Source organism: Toxotes jaculatrix, chromosome 9 (assembly GCF_017976425.1).
Source record: "Toxotes jaculatrix isolate fToxJac2 chromosome 9, fToxJac2.pri, whole genome shotgun sequence".
NCBI classification, from domain to species: domain Eukaryota; kingdom Metazoa; phylum Chordata; class Actinopteri; family Toxotidae; genus Toxotes; species Toxotes jaculatrix.
Window position 1 is genome coordinate 3,482,721 of NC_054402.1, and position 13,173 is coordinate 3,495,893.

The 13,173-nt window shown below is 38.4% G+C and overlaps 1 protein-coding gene across 1 annotated transcript; it reads left to right on the forward strand.

Moving 5' to 3' along the window:
• Positions 1–1,122: 1,122 nt before the first annotated feature.
• On the forward strand, positions 1,123–12,090 carry LOC121187264 (extracellular calcium-sensing receptor-like). The gene is made up of 15 exons (XM_041046439.1): positions 1,123–1,259; positions 1,530–1,824; positions 1,980–2,066; positions 2,251–2,520; positions 3,018–3,224; positions 3,324–3,599; positions 3,912–4,139; positions 4,236–4,359; positions 4,452–4,645; positions 8,228–8,332; positions 9,304–9,489; positions 10,031–10,306; positions 10,637–10,864; positions 10,961–11,084; positions 11,177–12,090. The coding sequence occupies exons 1-15, from the start codon at positions 1,150–1,152 to the stop codon at positions 12,088–12,090; spliced, it is 3,624 nt and encodes a 1,207-aa protein (XP_040902373.1). The 5' UTR covers positions 1,123–1,149.
• The last annotated feature ends 1,083 nt before the right edge of the window (positions 12,091–13,173 follow it).

The following is a 13,173-nucleotide window of genomic DNA, read 5'->3' on the forward strand; positions in this document are numbered from 1 at the left end:
GATTTAATATGACATATTAAGGGAAATGTTTCTATATAGAAATAAGACATTTAGAAGGAAGCTTGAATCGAGTCACCACTGTATATGCAAAAAAGCACGACTTTTCCAGGTTGCACTTACATTACTTGAAAAAAAAAAAGAGGTAAAACATTGCACAATCTTTATTTTATCATCTAAACGGCTTTGAATTTCAGACAAACAGCAACATGTCATCTGCATATCATGTGATTTTTTTTTTTTAAACATTTGATCCCAGATTGGTACCCTGAATATAATTTTGAGTTCTGGCTACTTAAAGTGTCACTTTTGCATGAGCTAATGGTAACAGAAAGATAGGAAATACTTGGCCTCTCGTATCTCCCCATCTCCTCTCTCCTTAGGGAAAACTTTGGAAGATATCCCATTTACAACAGGCCTCACCTTTGGTGCACAATACACTGGTCTGAATCACCTAAACGTTCTGAAATGTTGTAAGCATGGTAGATAGTAGCACAATACTATAAAGAAATTGACACCATTAAGAGAAATGAAATCTTTTAATTTTTGGTTAGACCAAGGTTGGTGTTATGTTAAGTAAGGGTTTCATAACTAGATCAACTTTTTTGTTCTTATCTTAAAGCTTTGTCAAGCCTCTTTGGTCTGCCTTAAAAAGTTCAGCTAAATATATTGAATATATTTTTCAGAGATTTAGGAGAAACATTTGCTCTTAGTGTAACCATTTCAATCATGTGGGACAGTTTGACAATCCCGTGGGTGCCAAATGTTAATTCCCTTTAATTTTTGAGGGTTCGTGGCTTATATTTGCTGGAAAACTTGCTGAAATTGTCTTACATGTTATATCAATGTGATTAAGTTGATGTGTGTTGTGTCTTGCTCCTATAGCCCATGCCCTGATGGGTGTTAAAGATTAAACAATGACAGAAAGCATGCAAGGGGGCAGTGACATAGCTCTGTATATAAAACCAAGAAACCGTGCATGAAGAATAGAACAGGTGTGAAGGGAGGAGGACAGTTATGGGGTTTTTTCCTGACACACATTTGCTCTTGTATGTCTACCTAATGTTTTTTTGCTGTTCTTCCTCTTTATGCTCTGTGTCTTCTTCTCTACTGCCATCTTGTAAATTACGGAGGAAGTTTCATCTTAATGAAATGCACAAGCCTGGTGATGTGGTTCTGGGTGGGCTGTTTGAGGTCCACTACACCTCTGTCTTCCCTGAGTGGACATTTACCTCAGAGCCACAGCAGCCCAGCTGCCAAGGGTAAGTCTCACACACACTTCTGCTCACAGTAATCTGGGTAAGGAAGAAGAACATGCCAGTGTGCTGAAGTGCTTATGAAATATGAGTAAAGTAGCATTTTCTGAAAATTAATGCAATATTTAAAAAATATTAAAATAAAGCTGTAAAAATATGGAATTAAAACTGTGTAATATGTTTTTTTACATAGGTCAAGTTTTGTTTCTTTATCTATGCAGTTCTCACAGTGATAGATTACATTTTAGTGGTTAACAGTGATATTTTATGTGTTAGGTTTGACACTTTAGGGTTCAGACATGCTATGACCATGGCCTTTGCTATTGATGAGATCAACAAGAACTCCAACCTGCTACCTAATGTGACTCTGGGATACACTCTGTATGATAACTGTGGTGCACTTATTATTGGATTCAGTGGTGCACTATCACTGGCCAGTGGTCGAGAGGAGCAGTTCCTGCTTCAGGAGAACTGTTTAGGGACCCCACCAGTTCTGGGGATTGTGGGTGATTCCTACTCAACATTTTCTATTGCAATCTCCAACATGCTAGGTTTATTCAAACTGCCACTTGTGAGTTTCCTATCTTCTGTCTTTTTCATTGTTGAATATTTCTGTTGAATCAAATTTAATCGTGATTCATTGCTGAAATATGAAAATACTTTAACAGGGTCTGACTTGTATGAGATGAGTAATATGACTGAATAATGCTTTATTTTTCTTTATAGGTGAGTTATTTTGCCACGTGTTCCTGCCTGACTGATCGGGAAAGGTTTCCTTCCTTCTTCAGAACAATACCAAGTGATGCTTTTCAGGTGAAACTCCACCACCAAGTTGAGAACTGCAAAATAGGATAAATTAAATGTGATTCCACTGTGAAATGTGTATAAGCAATATAATTTTTAGGTTACATTCACTGAGGCTAGTGTCTTATTATGTTATTTTAAAAGAATATAGTAGAGTGTGCACTAATCCCTTTTCACCTATGTATCCACTCAGGTGCGTGCTATGATTCAGATACTGAAACGCTTTGGCTGGGCTTGGGTAGGCCTGGTGGTCAGTGATGATGATTATGGACTCCATGTTGCCCAGTCCTTTCAGTCTGACCTGGCTCAGTCTGGTGGAGGTTGTCTGGCATACGTAGAGGTGCTGCCTTGGGACAGAGACCCAAGTGAACTCAAGAGGATTGTATATTCGATAAAGACATCAACAGCTCGTGTAGTCATGGTGTTTGCACATGAGATCCACATGATGCAACTGATGGAAGAGGTTGGAATTAAATAATAATTCAATTTTTAAAATCCTTGGATTTAAGAAATGTAACATGATGACTTATTTTGTTGGTTTCCCAAAATGAAATTCACTGACAAAAAAAAATCCTGTCAATTATCATGAATTTCATACAAATGCACACAACTAACAGAAAATTTCAGATTCAGTCATAATTTTGATAATGTGACCTGTTTGTGTGTCAGATATTTTAACCTGTATAAGATTCAGCTTGATGAAAACATTGCTTAAAATATTTTAGTACATTTTCGGGTTTTCATCAGTGTACAAGCATAAAAAGAGCAGTTCTCAAAAATTAAATGAATATTACCTTATTCTCATTTTTTTGTTGAATTTGTTTTTTATTTGAAAACCAAAGTGTTTTGATTGTATTGCACGGAAAGCAGAATTGTTGTTGAAACACTACAAAGTACAGTATACTGTTTTAACAGAAATCTTAAAAAAATAATAACAATTTTATATAATGCAATGCATAGGTGGTGCAACAAGATGTGACAGGCCTGCAGTGGGTTGCAAGTGAGTCCTGGACATCAACTCCTGTGCTCCATATCCCTCGTCTCAAGCCGTACCTAAGTGGCACACTGGGCATTGCCATCCGTCGGGGAGAAATACCAGGACTCAGAGAATTCCTGTTACAAACACGTCCAGACCTACACCAAAACAGCAGCTATGGAAATAACATGGTAAGAGTTTAATCTTGCAAATTGATAATTGAAAATAAATCATAAATATAAATGATATTTTTTGATTCATGTTAATAGTGACTTTTTAATATATTTCAGGTGAAACAGTTTTGGGAATACACTTTTCAGTGTCGATTTGCTCCACCTCCAGCAGGTTGGGTAGAAACTGGAGGAGCAGTATGCACTGGAGAGGAAGATATTGAAAATGTGGAGACTGAGTTTTTGGATCTTTCAAACCTCAGGCCAGACTATAATGTCTACAAGGCTGTGTATGCTCTGGCATATGCCCTTGATGACATACTACAGTGTGAGCCAGGTAGAGGGCCTTTCAGCGGGAACACCTGTGCCACTTTGCAAACACTGGAGCCCTGGCAGGTGTGATATCGGTTTACACTTCATGTTTCACTACATGTTCTGAAAACTGCTGCTGCACCATGAAATACTGACTAAAAATCACTTTATGAATATAGAATAGTAAAAGGCACAGTGTGAAATTATACACTGGTCAACTTCTTATTAATTTAATCATTTTTATTTCAAAAATGGAATATTTAATATTAAAAGTAGCAAAACATACACATTCCCATTTTGTTTAATGATGAAAGATAAATATGGCATGATTTGTTGTTTGGATAGAGCCTGTCAAACTCCTAACTTCTTACATTTATTTCTATCTATTATTTGTAGCTTGTACATTATTTGCAAAAGGTCAGTTTCACCACATCATTTGGTGATCAAGTGTCATTTGATGAGAATGGTGATGTCATACCAATCTATGATATCATGAACTGGCTGTGGCTCCCTGATGGAACATTTAAACTTCAGAATGTGGGTGAGGTTAAGAGGACTCCCTCCAAAGGTGAAGAACTCACACTTGATGAAGACAAAATCTTCTGGAACTTTGAATCAAAAGAGGTTTGTGCTTCTTTTTCAGACACCTCCCCTTTTTATGTTATAATTCTTACCAATGTAAAATAACACAGAATGGCAGATTTAGTTTTCTCCTTACAGCCGCCCCGGTCAGTGTGCAGTGAGAGCTGTCCTCCAGGTACCCGCATGGCCAGAAAGAAGGGGGAACCTGAGTGCTGTTTTGACTGCATCCCTTGTTCTGTGGGGAAGATCAGCAATAGCACTGGTTGGTGTTCATGTTTCAGTATTCTTATTTTCCTCTACGGAATTTATACTACATGGCAAGAATATATCCCACCATGTTTTTTCTCTTTTCAGACTCCATGGAGTGCACCATTTGTCCAGAGGATTTCTGGTCCAGTCCCCAGCGTGACCACTGTGTTCCAAAGAAAACAGAGTTCCTCTCCTACCAAGAGCCTCTGGGTATCTGCTTGACAGCCACCTCACTGCTGGGCACATTTATCTGTGCTGTTGTTTTGGCCATCTTCATCTATCATCGCAGCACACCCATGGTGCGTGCCAACAATTCTGAACTTAGTTTCCTGCTCTTGGTTTCTCTTAAGCTATGTTTCCTCTGTTCACTGTTGTTTATTGGACGACCCAGACTGTGGACATGCCAGCTGAGACATGCAGCATTTGGGATCAGCTTTGTCCTTTGTGTCTCATGTATCCTGGTTAAAACCATGGTGGTTCTGGCTGTGTTCAAGGCCTCCAAGCCAGGAGGTGGAGCCAGTCTGAAGTGGTTTGGTGCTGTGCAGCAGAGAGGGACAGTTCTGGTTCTCACTTCTATCCAAGCAGCAATCTGCACTGCCTGGCTTGTCTCTGCTTCACCAGCACCTCATAAAAACACTGATTATCACAGTGACAAGATAGTGTATGAATGTGTAGTTGGATCCACAGTTGGTTTTGCAGTGTTACTGGGCTATATTGGTTTACTGGCTATCCTCAGTTTCTTGTTAGCATTTCTAGCAAGGAATCTTCCAGACAACTTTAATGAGGCCAAACTCATAACTTTCAGCATGCTGATCTTCTGTGCTGTGTGGGTGGCCTTTGTTCCCGCTTATGTCAACTCCCCAGGCAAATATGCAGATGCAGTGGAGGTATTTGCCATCCTGGCCTCCAGTTTTGGCCTCTTGGTGGCACTGTTTGGACCCAAGTGTTACATAATCCTGCTGAGACCACAGAGGAACACAAAGAAAGCCATCATGGGTCGAGGAACACCTAAGTCATAAAAGCAGCAAATACAATAAAATGATCAACTGGTCTGAGCCAGTATGTATTTTGCATTCATTTAGCAGTGATCTGCCCTGTTTAACTTCAGAAACATTTTACCCTAAAGAATAAATTTAAATGAAACTGGAACCGACACACATATTGTATTCCCTGATCCAACCCACTCTCATTGCATTGTATTGATGAATGTAAATGGGCACAAATTTCCATGTTTTTTTTTTTTGGAGAGGGGGGGGGGGGGCACTGTGCATGACTTTCAAATGAATGAATAAAGCATTCCATTCATTAATAGCAACACAGTCACAAGGAAAGACCAAGAAACATAACCACAAAAAAAGTTAACTAATGCTGTATTTACTAAAATTCAATAGTTTACTGTAACAAAAAAATGTAAAATTCCCGCCTATGTACACGAATCAGCACAGTACATTTTGTTAACTGTTTCATGAACTGCCATGAGACTGGGTTGCCTGATCATGTCCCCAGATTGTCAGAGCCTTTGAAAGGCTTTGCCTGAGTTACCCCCTCACGAAAACTCAAAATTCCAATTAAGACACTTTTTGTGTTTTGTGTTTTATTTTTTAGTAGTTGAAACAGACTCCACAAAAAGGACTATTTCAATTTTGCAGAAGCTAGTCTGTTCAAAATAAGAGAAACAGCACCACGCAGCAACAGAATCAGCTCATGTTCTGAAGAAAATATTCAAATGGATTTAATAAGACATTTTAAGGCAAATTTTTCTATATAGAAATAAGACAAACATTTAGAAGGAAGCTTGTATGGAGTCACCACTGTATATGCAAAGAAGCATGACTTTTTCAAGATGCTCTTACATTACTTGAAAAAGAAGGTAAAACATTACACAGTCTTTATGTTATCATCTAAATGGTTTTGAATTTCAGACAAACAGCAACATGTCATCTGCATATCATGTGATTTTGTTTTTTAAACATTTGATCCCAGACTGGTACCCTGAATATCATTTTGAGTTTTAGCTACTGAAAGTTTCACCTTTGCATGAGCTAATGCTAACAGAAAGATAGGAAATGCTTGGCCTCTCCTATCTCCCCTATCTCCTCTCTCATTAGGGAAAACTTTCACCTCACCTTTGGTGCACAATACACTGGTCTGAATCGCCTAATAAAACCTTTTGAAATGTCGTAAGCATGGTAGATAGTACACAATATTATAAAAATTTGACACCATTAAGAGAAGTGAAATCTTTTAATTTTGGGTTAGATCAAGGCTGATTTTATGTTAATTAAGTGTCTCATAACTAGATCAACTTCGTAAAGCCTCTTTGGTCTGCTTTAAAAGGTTCAGCTAAATATGTTGAATGTATTTGTCAAAGATTTAGGAGAAACATTTGCTCTTAGTGTAACCATTTCAATCATGTGGGTCAGTTTGACATGCTGGCTACACAGTACCACACCATGGCAACCAGAATTGTTCTACTACCAAAATAACAGCAGCCGTGGCCAAAACATGCTTAGCTACAGAAAGTTCCACACCTTTAAGAATTGCAGAGAGGCATTTTCAAACTACCAAACAAACATATAGTACGTGCATTAAATTTTACCGATATATACATGTAATCTTCAAATTTTTAAAAAGATGGCTTTTAATTTTCCAATAGAAAAGCCACAGGAGATAAACATCAAAATATTTGGTTCATGGCTTATATTTGTTTGAAAACTTGCTGAAATTGTCTTACCGGCTATATCAATGAGATTAAGTTGATGTGTGTTGTGTCTTGCTCCTATAGCCCATGCCCTGATGGGTGTTGTTAAAGATTAAACAATGACAGAAAGCATGCAAGGGGGCAGTGACATAGCTCTGTATATAAAACCAAGAAACCGAGCATGAAGAATAGAACAGGTGTGAAGGGAGGAGGACAGTTATGGGGTTTTTTCCTGACACACATCTGCTCTTGTATGTCTACCTTATCATGTTTTTTTGCTGTTCTTCCTCTTTATGCTCTGTGTCTTCCTCTCTACTGCCATCTTGTAAATTACGGAGGAAGTTTCATCTTAATGAAATGCACAAGCCTGGTGATGTGGTTCTGGGTGGGCTGTTTGAGGTCCACTACACCTCTGTCTTCCCTGAGTGGACATTTACCTCAGAGCCACAGCAGCCCAGCTGCCAAGGGTAAGTGTCACACACTTCTGCTCACGGTAATCTGGGTAAGGAAGAAGAAAATGTCAGTGTGCTGAAATTTTTCTGAAATATGAGTAAGGTAGCATTCTTTAAAGTTATCGTAATATTTTAAAAATATTAAAATAAAGCTGTAAAAAGTATTTTATTATAACTGTGTAATGTGTTAGTAACACTGGTCCATTTTTAGTATAAACCTACACAATTCTCTCAATGAGTTTTTGAGTTGTAGTGCTTAATGATATTTTATGTGTTAGCTTTGACACTTTAGGGTTCAGAGATGCTATGACCATGGCCTTTGCTATTGATGAGATCAACAAGAACTCCGATCTGCTACCTAATGTGACTCTGGGATACACTCTGTATGATAACTGTGGTGCACTTATTATTGGATTCAGTGGTGCACTATCACTGGCCAGTGGTCAAGAGGAGCAGTTCCTGCTTCAGGAAAACTGTTTAGGGACCCCACCAGTTCTGGGGATCGTGGGTGATTCATATTCAACATTTTCTATTGCAACCTCCAACGTACTAGGTTTATTCAAACTGCCACTTGTGAGTTTCCTATCTTCTGTCTTTTTCATTGTTGAATATTTCTGTTGAATCAAATTTAATCGTGATTCATTGCTGAAATATGAAAATACTTTAACAGGGTCTGACTTGTATGAGATGAGTAATATGACTGAATAATGCTTTATTTTTCTTTATAGGTGAGTTATTTTGCCACGTGTTCCTGCCTGACTGATCGGGAAAGGTTTCCTTCCTTCTTCAGAACAATACCAAGTGATGCTTTTCAGGTGAAACTCCACCACCAAGTTGAGAACTGCAAAATAGGATAAATTAAATGTGATTCGACTGTGAAATGTGTATAAGCAATATAATTTATATGTTACATTCATATGTTATTTTAAAAGAATATAGTAGAGTGTGCACTAATCCCTTTTCACCTATGTATCCACTCAGGTGCGTGCTATGATTCAGATACTGAAACGCTTTGGCTGGGCTTGGGTAGGCCTGGTGGTCAGTGATGATGATTATGGACTCCATGTTGCCCAGTCCTTTCAGTCTGACCTGGCTCAGTCTGGTGGAGGTTGTCTGGCATACGTAGAGGTGCTGCCTTGGGACAGAGACCCAAGTGTTCTCAAGAGGATTGTATATTCGATAAAGACATCAACAGCTCGTGTAGTCATGGTGTTTGTACACGAGATCCACATGATGCAACTGATGGAAGAGGTTGGAATTAAATTCTAATACAATTTTTAAAATCCATGGTTTTAAGAAATGTAACATGATGACTTATTTTGTTTGTTTCCCAAAATGAAATTCACTGACTAAAAAAATCCTGTCAGTTATCATGAGTTTCAAACACACACAACTAACAGAAAATTTCAGATCCAGTCAAAAATTTTGATAATGTGACCTGTTTGTGTGTCAGATATTTAAACCCAATTCTCAGCTTGATGAAAACATTGCTTAAAATATTTTAGTACATTTTCGGGTTTTCATCAGTGTACAAGCATAAAAAGAGCAGTTCTCAACAATTAAATGAATATTACAGTATTCTGATAATTGTATTAAATTTGTTATAAGGAGAAAACAAACAAACTGAAGCTTACTATAGCTACTTCTCTGCATTTTGTAAAAACCAAAGTGTATTGCACAGCCATCAGAATTGTTGTTGACACACTACAAAGTACAGTATACTGTTTTAACAGAAGTCTGAAAAAATATCTTATATATTATTATATATAATGCAATGTGTAGGTGGTGCAGCAAGATGTGACAGGCCCTGCAGTGGGTTGCAAGTGAGGCATGGGCATCATCTGCTGTGCTTCAGAACCCTCGTCTCATGCCGTACCTGAGCGGCACACTGGGCATTGCCATCCGTCGGGGAGAAATACCAGGACTCAGAGAATTCCTGTTACAAATACGTCCTGACCTACACCAAAACAGCAGCTATGGAAATAACCTGGTAAGAGTTTAATCTTGCAAATTGATTATCGAAAATAAATCATAAATAAGAATAATGAATAATATTTTTTGATTTATGTTAATAGTGACTTTTATTATACTATTATATAGTACGGTATTCTTTTATTATAATAAAAGTCATGGTTAACATTAATATATATATATATGAAAGTAAGCATATGTACATATGTATATTATTTTATGATATAATAGAGACAGAAATTGTAAATATATGTACAATACCATAAGTACAGCATATACCACATTGTACTGTGTATTTGTATTTTGACATCCTCAACCCCCACTATCAGGTACACACAGTTTTGTTGAAAAAGAGCACAGGTGCACTTTTGTATTTTATCTTATTTTATTTATTTTTTTTGCGGTGATTTATTTTTGTATTTTAATGTGCTTTTCTTTTAATTACCTTTAACTTCTGTGATCTTCTGAGCCGGTGCAATGAAATCTCATTCTTTATATGTACTTGGAAGGTAAAGTGAATGACAATGAAGTTCTCTGAATCTGAATCTAATACATTTCAGGTCAGACAGTTTTGGGAACACACTTTTCAGTGTCGATTTGCTCCACCTCCAGCAGGTTGGGTAGAAACTGGAGGAGCAGTATGCACTGGAGAGGAAGATATTGAAAATGTGGAGACTGAGTTTTTGGACATTTCAAACCTCAGGCCAGAGTATAATGTGTATAAGGCTGTGTATGCTCTGGCATATGCCCTTGATGACATACTACAGTGTGAGCCAGGTAGAGGGCCTTTCAGCGGGAACGCCTGTGCCACTTTGCAAACACTGGAGCCCTGGCAGGTGTGATATCAATTTACACTTCATGTTTCACTACATGTTCTGAGAACTGCTGCTGCACCGTGAAATACTGACTGAAAATCACTTTATGAATATAGAATAGTAAAAGACACACTGTGAAATTATACACTGGTAAACTTCTTAAGTTAATCATTTTTATTTCAAAAACGGAATATTTCATACTAAAAGTAGCAGAACATACACTTTCCTATTTTGCTTTCTGATGAAAGATAAAAATGGCATGATTTTCTTGCAAAGTGGGACAAACCTCTGTTTGGATAGAGCCTGTTAAACTCCTAACTTCTTACATTTATTTCTATCAATCATTTGTAGCTTGTACATTATTTGCAAAAGGTCAGTTTCACCACATCATTTGGTGATCAAGTGTCATTTGATGAGAATGGTGATGTCTTACCAATCTATGATATCATGAACTGGCTGTGGCTCCCTGATGGAACATTTAAACTTCAGAATGTGGGTGAGGTTAAGAGGACTCCCTCTAAAGGTGAAGAACTCACACTTGATGAAGACAAAATCTTCTGGAACTTTGAATCAAAAGAGGTTGGTTCTTCTTTTTCAGACACCTCCCCTTTTTATGTTATAATTCTTACCAATGTAAAATAACACAGAATGACAGATTTAGTTTTCTTCTTACAGCCGCCCCGGTCAGTGTGCAGTGAGAGCTGTCCTCCAGGTACCCGCATGGCCAGAAAGAAGGGGCAACCTGAGTGCTGTTTTGACTGCATCCCTTGTTCTGAGGGAAAGATCAGCAATAGAACTGGTTGGTGTTCATGTTTCAGTATTCTTATTTTCCTCTAAAGAATTTATTCTATATGGCAAGAATGTATCCCACCATGTTTTTCGTCTTTTCAGACTCCATGGAGTGCACCATTTGTCCAGAGGATTTCTGGTCCAGCCCCCAGCGTGACCACTGTGTTCCTAAGAAAACAGAGTTCCTCTCCTACCATGAGCCTCTGGGTATCTGTTTGACAACTGCCTCATTACTGGGCACATTTATCTGTGTTGTTGTCCTGGGCATCTTCATCCATCATCGCAGAACACCCATGGTGCGTGCCAACAATTCTGAACTTAGTTTCCAGCTGTTGTTGTCACTTAAACTGTGTTTCCTCTGTTCACTGTTGTTTATTGGTCGTCCCAGACAATGGACATGCCAGCTGAGACATGCAGCATTTGGGATCAGCTTTGTACTTTGTGTCTCATGTATCCTGGTTAAAACCATGGTGGTTCTGGCTGTGTTCAAGGCCTCCAAACCAGGAGGTGGAGCCAATCTGAAGTGGTTTGGTGCTGTGCAGCAGAGAGGGACAGTTCTGGTTCTCACTTCTATCCAAGCAGCAATCTGCACTGCCTGGCTTGTCTCTGCTTCACCAGCACCTCATAAAAACACTGATTATCACAGTGACAAGATAGTGTATGAGTGTGTAGTTGGGTCCACAGTTGGTTTTGCAGTGTTACTGGGTTATATTGGTTTACTGGCTATCCTCAGCTTCCTGTTAGCATTTCTAGCAAGAAATCTTCCAGACAACTTCAATGAGGCCAAACTCATAACTTTCAGCATGCTGATCTTCTGTGCTGTGTGGGTGGCCTTTGTCCCTGCTTATGTCAACTCCCCAGGCAAATATGCAGATGCAGTGGAGGTATTTGCCATCCTGGCCTCCAGTTTTGGCCTCTTGGTGGCACTGTTTGGACCCAAGTGTTATATAATCCTGCTGAGACCAGAGAGGAACACAAAGAAAGCCATCATGGGTCGAGGAACACCTAAGTCATAAAAGCAGAAAATACAATAAAATGATCAACTGGTCTGAGCCAGTATGTATGTTGCATTCATTTAGCAGTGATCTGCCCTGTTTAACTCCAGAAACATTTTACCCTAAAGAATACATTTAAGTGAAACTGGAACGAAATCACGTATTGTATTACCTGATCCAACCCAATCTAATTGCATTGTATTGATGCGTCTACATGGACACAAATTTCCATTTCTTTTTTTTTTTTTTTTTTTTGAATTTCAGACAAACAGCAACATGTCATCTGCATATCATGTGATATTTTTTATCCCAGACTGGTACACTGAATATAATTTTGAGTTCTAGCTACTGAAAGAGTCCCTTTTTTCTGAGCAAGTAACAGAAAGATAGGACATGCTTGGCCTCTCTTATCTCCCCTATCTCCTGTCTCTTTAGGGAGAACTTTGGAGGGTATCCCTTTTACAACAGCCCTCGCCTTTGGTGCACAATACAGCGGTCTGAATCGCCTAATAAAATCCTCAGTAACGTCATAAGCACGGTAGATAGTAGCACAATACTATAAAGAAATTGACACCATTAAGAGAAATGAAATCTTTTAATTTTGGATTAGATCAAATTAGATAAGCTACACCTTTATTAGTCCCACAATGGGGAAATTGCATCCGTCACAGCAGCAATGAGAGATACAGGCACCCAGAATATACAAAAAATCAAAAATAAAGATCAAGGTTGGTGTTATGTTAATTAAGGGTCTCATAACCAGATCAACTTCGTAAGGCTTCGTAAAGCCTCTTTGGTCTGCCTTAAAAAGTTCAGTTAAATATAATGAATATATTTTTCAAAGATTTAGGAGAAACATTTGCTCTTAGTGTAACCATTTCAATCATGTGGGACAATTTGACAATCCCGTGGGTGCCAAATGTTAATAACCTTTAATTTTTGAGGAAAAAAATTCTCTGTCACACCAGACAGTTTGGACATCCTGTCCGGTGTCATGCTAATACCACATACCATGGCAACGTTGGTGAAATTGTCTTACATGTTATATCAATGTGATTAAGTTGATGTGTGTTGTGTCTTGCTCCCATAGCCCATGCCCTGATG

What these genes read in the sequence shown, in the direction of transcription:
- LOC121187264 (XM_041046439.1), top strand. Translation starts at nt 1,150, where the DNA reads ATGCACAAGCCTGGTGATGTGGTTCTGGGTGGGCTGTTTGAGGTCCAC. An exon ending in ATCATCGCAGCACACCCATG is followed by an intron (nt 4,646 to 8,227) that starts GTGCGTGCCAAC and finishes TTTTCTTTATAG; the next exon opens with GTGAGTTATTTTGCCACGTG. An exon ending in AAACACTGGAGCCCTGGCAG is followed by an intron (nt 10,307 to 10,636) that starts GTGTGATATCAA and finishes AATCATTTGTAG; the next exon opens with CTTGTACATTATTTGCAAAA.